This window comes from Abramis brama (assembly GCF_963993115.1).
Source record: "Abramis brama genome assembly, chromosome: 17".
In the NCBI taxonomy this organism is placed as follows: Eukaryota; Metazoa; Chordata; class Actinopteri; order Cypriniformes; family Leuciscidae; genus Abramis; species Abramis brama.
This window is the reverse complement of record NC_139979.1, coordinates 18904383-18918494: the sequence shown is the minus strand read 5'-3', so window position 1 is coordinate 18918494 and position 14112 is coordinate 18904383. Positions and strand designations below refer to the sequence as shown.

At 35.9% G+C, this 14112-nt stretch overlaps 3 protein-coding genes and 1 pseudogene across 5 annotated transcripts; 2 read left to right on the top strand and 2 right to left on the bottom strand.

The window, feature by feature from the left end:
* Positions 1–2130: 2130 nt before the first annotated feature.
* On the bottom strand, positions 2131–4135 carry LOC311067883 (E3 ubiquitin-protein ligase TRIM31-like; annotated as a pseudogene). The gene is made up of 3 exons: positions 3732–4135; positions 2816–2946; positions 2131–2286 (listed from the first exon to the last, which is right to left on the bottom strand). The product of its transcript is annotated as an E3 ubiquitin-protein ligase TRIM31-like (transcript).
* Positions 4136–4544: 409 nt separating this feature from the next.
* Positions 4545–11400, top strand: LOC311067737 (zinc-binding protein A33-like). Its single transcript, XM_084089785.1, has 5 exons — positions 4545–5381; positions 5622–5717; positions 7727–7960; positions 8107–8177; positions 8269–11400. Exons 1-5 carry the CDS (start codon positions 4935–4937, stop codon positions 8414–8416), a joined length of 996 nt encoding a protein of 331 aa, XP_083945911.1. The 5' UTR covers positions 4545–4934; the 3' UTR covers positions 8417–11400.
* On the bottom strand, positions 8003–14013 carry dicp3.3 (diverse immunoglobulin domain-containing protein 3.3). Of its 2 annotated transcripts, XM_084089787.1 has the most exons (8): positions 13689–14013; positions 13112–13432; positions 12705–13010; positions 12448–12540; positions 12141–12179; positions 11851–11931; positions 11678–11754; positions 8003–8449 (listed from the first exon to the last, which is right to left on the bottom strand). In XM_084089787.1, exons 1-7 carry the CDS (start codon positions 13747–13749, stop codon positions 11699–11701), a joined length of 957 nt encoding a protein of 318 aa, XP_083945913.1. In that variant the 5' UTR covers positions 13750–14013; the 3' UTR covers positions 8003–8449; positions 11678–11698. The 2 variants fall into 2 exon arrangements, with proteins under 2 accessions (XP_083945913.1, XP_083945912.1); XM_084089786.1 differs by lacking the exon at positions 8003–8449 and having other exon boundaries at positions 8881–11754.
* LOC311067882 (zinc-binding protein A33-like) lies at positions 9164–11400 on the top strand (the record flags this gene model as incomplete). Its single annotated transcript, XM_084090029.1, has 1 exon — positions 9164–11400. A coding segment is annotated over one exon (561 nt), but the record flags the coding sequence as incomplete, so codon positions are not given.
* Positions 14014–14112: the final 99 nt, after the last annotated feature.

The window sequence follows — 14112 nt, the reverse complement described above, 5'->3', positions numbered from 1 at the left end:
ATGCCAACTATTCTGGCCTGATTTAATATGACACTGCTGTTTTAATATTTAACTGACAGAGCTCTGTACTGATAGGTATTCTTCTCTGGATCAGAATATAGACATTTTAGTCCATACATAATATATGTTTTGTATATCTTCGTCACAACATCACACTATTTTTCCTGTGGAGACGAATTTCTTTTTGCTATTCTGTCTCCATCTTTTTTCTTTTTTTTTTAATCCAGTTTAACTGAGTTTAACTTTTCCTATGCGTGACTGGGCCATTCCCCAGATAGCAGTCACTTTCCTACTTGAGATAAAAAGGACCTTCAATGAGTAGAGAAAAAACCTGAATGAATACATTTCATTAGGGAGTATATACTCCTGACTCTTGTTAATACGTTTGAATATGACAGTATATATAAATCACAGTATCACTGTGGTGTGGTGTTTTACATCATTTATCCTCCCTCTGTCAAAGAAAATTCATTTTCATTCCACTGCTGTGGAGAAATGAATAAATTCTGCTAAATGAATCAATGGAAATGTGAATGTAAAACCTCAATTGTATTAGTTTAGATTGACCTTTCCCTTGTGTATATTTTACCGTGTCATGTATGCCTTCTCAGATGTTTCTGTTTCTTGCAGCTGTTCGTTTATCATAAAAAGGTTATTCTGCGTGCCCTCAGCTGCATTCCTTTCCTATCTCCAGCTGTTTCTTCACTTCCTGTTCCTGCTTTCTCAAAAACAGCTGCATCTCCTCCAAACACACAACAGATCTTTTCTGAAAGCAATAATTATTATAATAATAATATTAATTTAAAAACATACAAACATTAACTGACTTTAGTATCAAAAATCACTTTGAGATAGGCCCTAACTGCGATGTAATACTGTAATTTTTTGTATTCGTTTTTTAACCTCTGTTATAATTAAATTGTTTTATGCCATATTATTCAGTTCCCTGTTGTCTTTGGAAAAACAATTAAAATAAATCCCAGTCCATCCTTCAGCACGTACTTTAAGATAAAAAGACTCCAGCAGACTTCCTTAAAAAGACATTAATTGCCAGTGAATAAGTTCAATTCAACAAGCTTTGTAATGTCTTAAAAAGCAGTGAGTTGAAACACTTGATTTTATTCCTCTTTTAAAAACGTAACACTTTTAACTGTTTTAAAAAAATGTCCTTGATTTTTCCCTCCATTCACCAAAACACTCAGAATACCTAAAATACCATTATTACTATAAGATTGATCATAAATTATTCAAGGTATGATACTGTGTGTGAAAAAATAGTAAACGTTTTTTTTCTTTTTCTATTTTCATTCTTTTTTACTGTCGACACCCAGTACCCCCTTGTGATCTCAAGACTTAATCCTTGTCTTAGAGATTTACTATGGACTTTATGTGTGGTCCATCTGTGTCACAGCTTGTTCCACAAAAGAAAGAGAGATGTGTATCTAATCGCATTAGTTTTATTAAATGAATAAAACAAAACTACTCTGGAGCACAGCACAGGAAAATAAAAAGAGAACCACAAAATTATCAACAATGACGGACAAAGAACTAAACTCAACAGGGGGTATAAATATACAGGATAACAAGGAACTAAACAAGAAACAGGTGAACATCATAATCAGTACCACAGCAACAAACGTATGTTCTATAATATAGTATGAATGTGTGTGTGAATGTTATTTGGATGTCCTATGTGCCATGTTGGCACTGTCATGTGACTTACCAGCATCAGTTGCGTCACTTTACTGTCATTCACAGACTCTCTCCTGCAGCCTCATGGGAAAGTAAAGCGTTGTACACACACTTCAGAATCTCACCAGAAGAAGTAGGTCATCTGGGTACTTTTCGTCTACTCTTATGAGTACTGTGAATTCGGACATACTTGTCACATTTTTTTGTCTATAGTGGAAGTATGAGATTTTTGGATGCAGCCAGAGTTTGACCCTCATAGGATGAACTTTTATTGTTTGACTTAGATATAAATGTCTTCAAATTCATTTTTGAATATGCCAGTTTATACAGGATCATTTGTAAGAGCAAGGTCTCTTTCACAGTAAATTTGTATACACATTTATAAAAAAAGAAAAATCACATTCTCAAATACAGTTCAAATACATCATATGATATAATTTATGCACCAGGTTGTATGTTCTCCACAAAATTTTTCCTTATAACCTTTGTGAAACTTCTGGAATTTGGCAAAGCAATCTTCCCCTTGAGACTGCAGATGGCTATCTTTTCTGATAGCCAGTTTCAGGTCTTTGTCTACTAACGTATCTAATAGATCTAAGAAAAAAAAAGATTATAAGAATCAAACATTTTCCAAACAAATTATAACTTAATAAAACGTCTCCAAACATAATAAATATGGTGACCTAGACATATGTGTATAGGCCATAATGTTATTTGTATTTTGTGCATATTTTATGTTTAATAATAGTATATTTTTTCTGTTTATCTTATATTTTTTTTGTTTTCTATGTATTTAGTATTTAACATGGTGTCTCTTTTAGAGAGTAGGATGTGAATGTTTAGAGGATGTATTATTTAAGCCTGTAGTGACATTACTTATCTGTGTGATCAGCTGTGGAAGCACATGGGTTTTCGTGTCTTTTGTTTGCTTCTGTTCTGTTTGGAAACTAGAATAAATCAGTTTTTTGTTAAGGAAAATGATGCGTGTAGAGACTTTACTAATCACCAAATTATGGACTTTACCTTTATGGTTGTGTTTAATAACAGTAACAAAAATGTGAGTGTGTTAAATAATTTTTCATAAAACATTACCATGAGAGATGTTCATTAGGGCTCAACTCACCATGTTTAACAGGGCCTGTCTCTCCAAACAATTATTGGCAGGTCAGTTTCATAAGGGCCAAGGGTGAAATGGTCAGAAATCACTTTAGCACTATCAATCCTTGTGCTAGAAAATAATCGTTTTAAATGTATCTACCGCATATAAGTCACACTGGTTGGTTAAGAATAAAGAATTAATGTTCAACATGGTTCGGCTCCAGCATCCCCACAACCCAATGGTTTGGAGAATGGATGGATGGATGGATGTTTAAAAGGTTAACCCATAATGTTCCCTCTGAAAGTAATTTCAGTCATGTGTCATACACTCATTCATTCTTCCCACCAGGGTCAATAAGTGCTCTCACAGTCACATTATGTTGCTTCTCATTTCTTAAATTGTGCGTCCTTGATTTCTGTCCTTGCTTTCTTTCCTCACGTCATAGCAACTTACTCCCAACCCAAGGACGCACTTAAGTATCACTTCAAAGTTTCATCAGCTGCGCTCAAGGGATCTGGCCTTAAGTTTGGTTATCTAAGAAGTTCATAATAAATAATAATAAAGCATGATGCCCTGTTGAAATATGTAAGCTGTATGGTTTAATTAAACTGCAAAATGTAAAACATAAATTAACATTATAGTGACAGATATGAGGGGGGAGGAGAATTAAACGTGCATCAGGTTTTTCGACAAGAAAGACACATACACCTGTGCATCCTCGCTCATATCTCCTCTGGAAGCTTCCTCACTCCTCGTTCCTCGCCTCCTCGTGGTGCAGTTAGAGAATTCTTATTCTTCTTTTGAATTTAATGGAGGTTGGCAAATTAGCTTTGATGCACTTCAGCCAATTAGTGAATTGAGATGTCTTTCAAGAAATCCCTCAACAAAAACACATTATTATAGGCCTACAAAAAGCTGTCATTACAGTTTCATCCTGTCAAAATGATCTCCTAGCTTCTTCTACAGGCTTGAAACTGTGTCCACGGTGTTTCTCTCCCTCCTTGCAGATGAGGCAAACCAATCTCTGATCGTTCTCACAGAAAAGTTTGAGTTGCTCTTCATGGTCAGGACACAACAGTTCTTGTGCTTTCCTTGGAGTCTGTTGTTTTGTCTTGCGCTGTTGTTGAACGACGTCCACAACGTTTCTCAGAACTCGGTTACCTTTAACATCCTGTCTGGTGAAGTTTCTCTGCATTCCGGGCATTTGTGAGCATCTTCACTCAATTCCAAATAACTTGTAATACACTGTCGGCAGAAAGCATGCTCACAGGGCAAACTTACTGGATTTCGGAAGTCACTCAAACACACTGGACACATGAGGTGGAGAGACAACGTAGAAGCCATGAAATCTCTTCTTAGAATCCTCTAGAATCCTAGTTCCCCCAAACATTTTAATTCTGTAATCATTTACTCACCCATTATTTGTTCCAAACCTGCATGAATTTCTTTCTTCTGCTGAACACAAAATAATATATTTTGAAGAATATGGGTAACCAAACTGCTGAAGGACCCCACTGGCTTCCATATGGGAAAAGAAAATACTATGTAAGTCAGTGGTGTACATCAACTGTTTGGTTACCCATATTCTTAAAAATATCTTATTTTGTGTTCATCAGAAGAAAGAAATTCAGGTTTGAAACAACAAGGGTGAGTAAATTATGACAGAATTTTCAGTTTTGGGTAAACTATCCCTATCATTTATCTCTAAATACATTGGGTTATTTTTGTGGGATGCACCATTTTTAAACCATTTGTTCAGCTGTTATGTAAATATTACATGGAAAAAGTTGACAGAATTAACAACGGGCATGTCAACACAAGCTTAAAACAAGCATTGGCCTACGTACATACAAGCAAAAGTATTTGTGCAAATACAATACAATCTGAGTCTCCAATCTCCATATAGAAATAGGCATACGGTCTGGCATTCCAGTTTGACCACTTTTCATACAACCTGTGGGAGGAACAATAGTTACGCAAGCCAAATTTAAATGTATATGTGAAACCAAAAGTGTTCACTTATGAAACAAGGGCTTGGTAGAACAAGCACATCTAACAAAATAACATCATCATCTTTGGAAGAAAGAATAAGTTTATTCAACCAATACTTATTGCTTAGCAAGATTTTGAGAAGGAAGCTAAAATGCATTCTCCTTTGTCTTTGCAGATCAAGTGCTCCGTGTGTTTGAGTGATTTTACGGATCCGGTGACTCTCTCTTGTGAGCACTCGTTTTGTCGGGAATGCATCACGGGCCACATGCAGGCCAGCCTGGGACCAAGCGCTTGCCCAGAATGCCAAAGGCCTTATAACGCAGAAGACCTGAAATCCAGCCGTTTACTGAGGAACATGACCTCGACAGTGAGAGAGCACCTTGCCGAGCAGAAATCGGACAGATCCACATTTAAAGAAGGAGCGCAAACCTTAAAATCTCCAGAAATGGAAAGGATGCTGATGTGTTCTGAACACGACGAGAAGCTTAAACTATTCTGTGAGACTGATCAGAAGCTGGTGTGTGTCATCTGCAGGGATGGAGACAAACATAAAGGCCACGTCTTTAAACCCGTGAAAGAAGCTGCGCAGATCAACAAGGTAAATCTCGGTCATTTACATAAGAGCCACATCTGACTTCCTGATAAAAGCACTGCAGATTAAAAACTCCTTTCTTGCTTTCAAGTGTCTTTCAAACTATGCTATTTGTGTAATGTTATTCCTGGCATAATTAGGTTTCTAAAATTGAACCCCAGGCTTGTTTAATTAAAGATATCCAGAGTGCCTTCTCTGCTTTCTCTCAGTGCGTTTTAAATCGTGTCTGACGTGTCTTTTCTGTAGGGGGAGCTGAAGACTGCTTTGGGTTTTCTTGCCAAAGAAAATGGACAGTTGGATTACATGATACAACAACAGACAACTGAGATCACCAAAACAGAGGTATCAAAGCATATAAACAAAGAGAAAATAAAAAATAATGAATGAATTATCTGCACATGTGGCTCCACATTTCATGCTTGTACTCATGTTTTTGGCCTATCTATCAATTTATTCAGAAATACATAAAAAAAACAGTTCATACATACTTGTAACATACATAACATAGTCTACATACTTGAATATGCATATTTGTTTATAATATGCCTGCAAGTTTATAATATGTGAATTAAAATTCATTTTGATATTTTTTTTTGGATGACAAAGTAAAATATTTGAGGCTGACATAACTGTCCTGATATTAAAATGAAAATAATTTTTTTGTAAAATATTTTATTATATTATATTATATTATATGTTTTTTTCCCTCAAGAATGTCACTCCCAAAAATTATCTCGGTTAATAATTCATGACATTTGTAAAAAAAACAAATACTGATAGCCATCCTCATTGTTACATACCGAATCAACCAAGTACATTAGGTTACACAAATATAAATATGTTACAGTTTTTCTCGATTGCTTAAACACATTTCTTGAAACTATGCCTCGTATTCTCAAAACAGTAAACACAAATCCATAACGTCTCACCCAGTTCCCCAAACATCCTATTTTCAGGTCAAAATGAAGCTCTACACTCAAAACCATTCACTCTTGCTGAAAAACCAAACTTTGCCCTCAGACAGGACACACAAGCCCTCAAAATCACACACACTACAACATAGTCTAACACACTGGTGCAATAAATTCAAAACAACATTTCCAAAACTGGTAAGTTATGTTGCTTGTGGTTCCCCATCACAAACCTTTCATGATGAACACAAAATACACAACCAATGGATACATTGGCACATTTTTATTCATACACAGAAAACACACACACACAAATATTTTTTTCCTGCTTTACTCTTTTTTTTTTTTTACTTTTTTTTTTACTCTCTCCTCTAATTTTTTTTTATATATTTACTTACAGTAAGATGTGTGTGACCATCATATGACAGTAAAGGAGCTCACACAAACCATATTCTAATGGAATTCAAATTGTATTGGAATGGTAAAGAGTGTTGGGACGTAACAGGAGGGCCTCCACTCAAGGATACAATATGATGGATACGTCTAAGAATGTTCCACATATGGTTGAAATACCATCATTTGCCTAGAAAGATAACATTCTGGGAGTCAAGACTATAAAGGAGAAAGGATGCCCTCCCTTCACTGTCACACTCTGCAGCCACTCTGTGTGACTGTACGACTGCTGGCCTTTTCTTGCAAGAAAATAAACCTCATCAAAGACTATTGGAAATGTTTGTCTCTTATTCAGTGATAGAATTTTGTTTGCCACCACACCTCCCTGAAGGTTCTCGAGGCGTTGGTAAAGCGACTCAAATTTGGCCTTACTCGTAGCCCAGCCTCCCTCATAGTCATACCATTGACTAACACATGGGCAACTAGATTGGCTTGAATTTCATCTGAGACTGCTTGTCTTCTTGTCCTTGCCCTTCCTCCTCCTCATTCTTATCCCTCTTCCTTCATGTCTCTCTGGATCCATTGTTCCAAAACGCAATAAACTGATTTGGGCCCTTTTATATATCTATTGAAGGTTCTGATTGATGTGTGTTAAATTTTGACTCTTAGTGTTTCCACCTGGGTAACTGTGTGCTAACTGAGCTGAAGCTGTGCTGACTTGAGTGAACAATTTTGAATGCTAGTGCTTTCTAAATGACAACATGGTCTAAGCAATGAGAAATGAAGGGATTTGTGTGTAGAGTTTTGCAGTGACAGTTCAACAAATCTGACTCATGTGTCAAAACAGGGAATAGTGTTTATAGTTTAGTGAAATGGGTGTGCTTTTTGATAAATGGCGTTATGGTTTTGAAATTTTAGTTCAAAAGCCTGGTTATAGTGTTTAAGCAATCGAGAAAAACTGTAAACATTTAGATCAGATAGAAAGAGAATGGAAACACAAAAATTCACTAATTTAGAATTTTTTTGTCTCTTTCTCTCTCTATTTAGGATAAATCCAAAACCTTATCAGCCCAGATCTCTGCTCAGTTTGAAGAAATGCACCAGTTCTTACGACAAAAAGAGGACGAGGCGAAGAAACAGTTGAAGGATGAGGAAAATAAGGCTATAAAAGTCATGCAGAGGAATCAGTCTTTGATAAACAAAAGATTTATGGAGAACAAAGAAAAGGAGATTATTCTGCAGTCAGCACTGGAGATTGATCAGTCCGATCACTTTCTACAGGTTACAACACATTAGATTACATATTTCTATTTTTAAAGGGTAAAGTTGTTTATAAAAGCACATATAATCTTTTAGGACTAGTTTTCAATTAGGTTTTAGCATAAAGAAAGCACAGAAGTACTTTTTGCGTCTGCTTTTTTCTACAGTGGTGGAATGAAAAAGGATTTCCAATGACAAAGAACATGAAGGAGAAGGCCGCTGGGACACCAACAAATAAGTAAATAACATGCAATGCTGCCATTTAGACCTAAATCACACTTTTTCTTTAAGAATGAAGTTTCTGATGCTGAATTGACTTTCTGTTTCAGGTATATGTCAAGGGTGAAAGATCTAGCTGTTCTTCCTGATTCTCTCTTTCTTGGCCCCCATGAAACTCACCTGCAGTTCTTTGTGTGGAAGGAGATGCTGCAATCCATCAAAGCAGGTGAAGAATATCATGACAAACATGCATGTTGAGAGTTCAGCTAAAGTGAAACTTGATTTGCATTCCTTGAAGGAAATGGCAAATATATGTAGATTAGTGACATGATGCTTTTTGGACAGATCTATTAAATTATTCAAAAATACATAATAATAATAAAGAAATATCTAGTGTAATGTAATGTTAGATTGAGTAACCCTAAGAAAACTTCCTCAGAATTCATAATCCAAACAATTCAAATTAACTCATTTCAAAAAAAGTTTGAAACTTTTACAATTTAATTATTAAGCAATGTTTTCTAACATGGGTTCAACGCAAGGAAAGTATTTCAGTATGTTTAGTGCTAGATTCTATTTTAAAAACAAGTTTTTCTTGGACATCCTTGTTTGTAATAGAGACATTTGCAGTGTAAAGGCAGCTACAGATGATTAAAGAGATAGAAGAAAGAAAAGACCAATACAAATTTACAGAACATAATATACAAATATCACAAGAGATGTTTAGTCAGTTGCATATTTATAATCAAGCATTTTATTAATGTAAATCAACAGGACATTTTCAGACTTCAAACTTAATTTTCTTAAAAACATCAAACAAAAATAGCACAGTTGAAAAGTTGAAATACAAAAACAAAATTTGAATAAAGGAATCTGTACATTTAATGGTTTGGGGAATTAATTGCAAAGGTTTCATTTGTACTTATAGGTTTAGAACGAAACATAACCAGAACGTTCAATGCAAGATCTGCAATAACGTCTCATTCAACAACTGATTCATGATTTAATAATGCTGTCTGTGTCTGTGCTTTAGTTCCTGAGAGTTTAACCCTGAAAAACCCTGGAGAGTCATACTTAAAAGTGTCTCCAGGGGGCGCCAGAATCCGACAAGCTGACAGAATGTCTGGTCTGTATAAAGACTTCAACCCAGGTACAGTTTCAGTGGAAAACTTCCAAACTGGCCAGCACTACTGGGAAGTAGAGGTCGATAAAAAACCAGACTGGACTGTGGGAATTAAGATGGGTGCAGAAAAGCCGACAACAAAGTCAGGCAAGAGTGAGATCCTGCTCCACCTTAAACACAATAAAGGATATGTTCTGTCCTGTGATGGAAAGGACACTCCATTAAGTTTTCGAGACAAACCACAGAAAATAGGGTTGTATCTAGACTGTGAGAGAAAGCAGGTGTCCTTCTATAACGCTGACAACATGTCTCGGTTGATCCAGATAAACTACAGTTCAAAACAGCCTTGCTGTCTCAGTCTGGTGCCAGGACTTTATCTGGATGGACTGAATAGTGACCCTCTCACTGTCTGCTCATATGAGTTTAACTCTGGCAGACAGTAACATGCAGTCACTATCTGAAAATTCTTCTAGACATGATATTGTTAAACAGCTTTGATATCAGACCGATTGATATCATCAAAGATGAGATTGAAATAAAAATGTTTTGATCTTTCCAACCGTTTCTGTAAAATTAAACATCATGATGGCATGAACTAAAATTTAAATGTAGCTTCTTGAAGTTTGTACGATTCACTCACTGCATTAATGATAACATGTACAGGTGAGAAATATTCATTACCGGCAATTCTTCAAATTCTGAATAATTATGAGAAGTGGGCAATTAACAGTTATGTTTCTTCCTTTTATCCAGTCAAGAGATATGAGTTGTTTTCTGTTTTTTATTATATTGTTACTTGATTAACATTCCTTAATTATCCTTAATTTTCTCTAATGCCTTAAATACCTCCCACTGCTTTTATAATTGAGTTAAAGGGGACATATCATGCCAAATGCACTTTTTTAGCCCTTAAATGCATTTTGTTGTATATTTGGAGTGTTTAGAAGTACAGAAAATATTAAATTATTCTCTTCAGGTGCTTCGTTGATATCTTTATATTCTGTTTTGGTCATATTTTTCAACCTGTTCCGATTTTTCTGTTATCTATGACGTTTCTTGAACTATTAAGTCACAGTATTTGCAGCGGAACTGCCAAATAAGGACATTGATTTCCGGCCCAACACTTCGAGCAATCCGCCATTTTTATTTCTCGCTGCAATTTTGTAGTCCAAGCTAAAGGATGCAGAAGTTACGAGAGGGTAAGTTAAAATGTTCGGTTGTTGGATGTAGTAACCCACACGCTTCATTACACCGTCTAATGTAGATGAACTGCCGCGATTGTTACAGGACGCATGTTTAACTGAAAGAACGAGCAGAGACCCGGTCGCGCGCGCGCTCACTCTCTCTCTTCAGAGCCAGGCGAAAGTGTAAACAAGACATCACAGTCTCCAAACTAGACGCTGTCTTGCTCTCTCTCCCTCACACATATTAATCAAAATAAATCGACACAGTGGTAAAAGGTCGGAAGACCAAAGTTTCATGTGTAAATACAGTACACACCATTGCAATACATCCATATGAAGACGTTGTTCTACAGGTTCGTCGTCTTCATTTTCATCTCGCTCCTGCTCCGACTCTGGCTCGAACATGTAAGGCTGGCTGGACAAGTCTTCTGTTGTTGACATTTTGTTAATAACGTGTGAATAAAACGTTTCTGTGCCGCTAGATAATCGTATCTCTGCTATCAAACTACAAAAATGGCCGAACGGGGTGGAGTTGAACCGAGTGTGGGCGGGGTATGAAGTGTCTCAATTGTATTTAAAGAGACCGCACCAAAACGACTTGCTCTCAGACGCACATCAGAAAAGGGGTAGAAAAGGGGCCTGTGGAGCTATAATAATGAGGAATTCAGACCCAAGCATTGCAGTTCCACTTTATATAGACTACAAATGTATGATTTATATGTAAAAAGGAACAATTTAAAAGCATGATATGTCTCCTTTAAATAAACTCAAATAATTCTTAAGCACATATTTGAGGACCAAAAAAGACGTTGCATGTTGTGGGTGGGGAAGATAATCATTCATATATTTTCATATTTAGGGTTAGGAGGAAACATATGTATTTGATTTTGCCGTGAAATGATCAGTGAATAAATAATAATAATTAAAAAAAAAAAAACATTAAAAAAACATCTGTACATATGTCATGATAATTAACAGACTCATGTATCATCATTTAAAATTGACTTTTGAAACATTTAAAAAGCCCTTTGTAAAAAGTTGAAAGATTAGAGGAAATAAAGTTAAAAGGTGAAATCACCATGTATTTGTATTATGATTTCTGTGTGTGGAAATAACTAGTCATGTTTATTAAGGTAACTTGTTTTGTTTACATCATTTTTATATGGAGCACTGGAAAATGATAATATTCACAAACATGAAGATAAATCTTGCCTGTTATTTGTATAGTGTGTTTTATTCTAATACTGTCGGCATCTCTATTTCCTCTGGCCGGTGTGGGTCCTTCCTTCCTACAAAATAATTAAATACAATTTACTAACCGTAAGTTTTTACCATGATCACAGATTGTTACAGATCAGTGTGATTCTGTGTCTTTTAAAACTCACCAGCTCTTCTTGCACAGATGATCTGAAGAAGAATCACAGTCGGAGCAGTGAACACTGCAATCTTAACAATATTTACAATCTCTACAGTGAAGATGTGTGGACACGGACAGATGATAGAAAGAATAGAGAAAAAGAAGAGAAGGAATATGTGAAACTGTAAATTACTTTGTAGATGAAATCAAGGATATAAAATATTGAACAATTATTTACAAACCATTTACAAATTCACTGACATTTTAATGGTATAGAGTTATCAGTGTGAAAAAAAAACATGCAAAGACTTTTCATACCTCTGAATATTGATCCAGCAGCCATACAGACTTCATTATCTGATGATGTGTCAGCTGGATCTGTGGATTATGTCTGTTAGTTCACTTCAAACATAATGTAGATGTAGAATATATATGTATTGAAAGGATCTAAAATGTAAAACGTTTTATGTATGAAGACATTTCAGATGTACAAATATAATACAAAACCTTAGAGGTTTTGGATAATGAAATTATGGAAGTAATAATTTCATTGTGGTCGGATCAATTGTGACAAAAAGTGCAAAGCACTGAAGTGAGAGACTGATGATGTGTGTCAGTCCTGTACCTTGTTGTGTTGAATCTGCTGCTGTAGTTCTGCTTGATTTCTTCTCAGAGTTTGAGCTGCTGACTGGAGTCAGTGTTGTTGAATCCACTGGAGCTGCAGAAGATGATGTTCAGATGCAGGACATCAACATCATATTTTCTACTTTATCATTACATCACATGCTATTCAGTTTGTATCGTCAGTATTTACAGTGCAGTTGTTGAGAAGAGAGGTGATTCAAGAAAATTGATTCAAGAAATGTCGTTTTCTCTTCTTACCTGAATACTTGACAGTATATGAGGCTGAGGTCTTCGTTTGATTTCTCTGAGTAACCTGACATCTCCACTCTCTGTTGTGATCTTCATTCAGGAGTGTTGTAGTCAGAGTGCTGATACAGTGTGTTGAGGAGGAGAATATCTGATATCTGGAGTCTGTCATCACACTAACACCAGCCTGATTCACCCAGATCAGCTGAAGCCCCTCAGAACGGACCAAAGTATCACAAGAGACTTCATATGAATACAACTGACAGGAGAGAGTCACAGAGCCTGATCTGATCTCAGTCTGTGAGGATAATGAAGAGACTGAAACAGAAAATAAGACAGAAATCACACTACAGACGTCACTCTTTTCATTACATGTGTGAGTTTTAAGGTATTATTTAAAAAATTACAGAAACACTGACCATGAAGAACATGCAGATTAACACGTGCATCAGTTCCTTGTTGTTCTCCACGTCCATTCACAAATTGTTGGCACGTGTAAAGCCCATAATCTTCTTGTGTGACTTTCTTGATGTTCAGAGAGCAGTCAGACCCCAGACTCAGTCTCTCACGTCTCTCTATGTTATTATTCTTTTCCCCTCCAGCAATCAGTTCAACTGTCTCTGAAAGTCTGGTATAGATCCAACAGGTCGATGTGCAGCCAGAGAGAGCATTATTACAGGGCAGACGGACATTTTCACCAGAACTGCTGAACACACGAGTCTCTTTTGCTCCACTGGTACCTACATATTAATATAAAACAGTAAAATAATAGTGTTAATTATTTAAACTTTAATGACATACAGCAAATATTTTCTTGAATATTAAAAACTAAAGTAATAAACTACATAAAATTTTCAGCAAGATAAAACATGTTCGCTCAATCTAACTCTTTGCCAGTCTCTATACCAAAGTAATTCAATTACTTTTGAACAGATGTTTGTTCACTTTATACAGATTTTGCACAATGTCTTATAAACCATATAAAGATTTCTTTACCTGTCAGAAGTGGACAGAGAATGATCAGTCGCAGCAGACACATGTGACACCGATCAGACATTTTCTGTTTCTGTCAGTCTTTCTTTTCATCATATAGTTACAGTTCTTCCTTCAATCATCATCAGCCCCTCCTGTGGTTGTGAACTTCCTCTGAACAACTGAGTGTTTAGTGCTGACACTTTATACAGCTGCATTTCACTGACACTATACCATGCACGGCATACAAAATATAAATATGCTCTTGTGGAATCTCTATTAAGTTAAACGTGCTATTGATGTCTAAGAGTCCATAATGGTGACATTAGATATCAAGTTTTAATTATAAATGCACTGGAACGTTTGTTACAACTATTGCAGTCAAGACTTTATGATACTCAACCATATCACAAATTATCAAATTTTAATCTAAAATACTAAAATCACG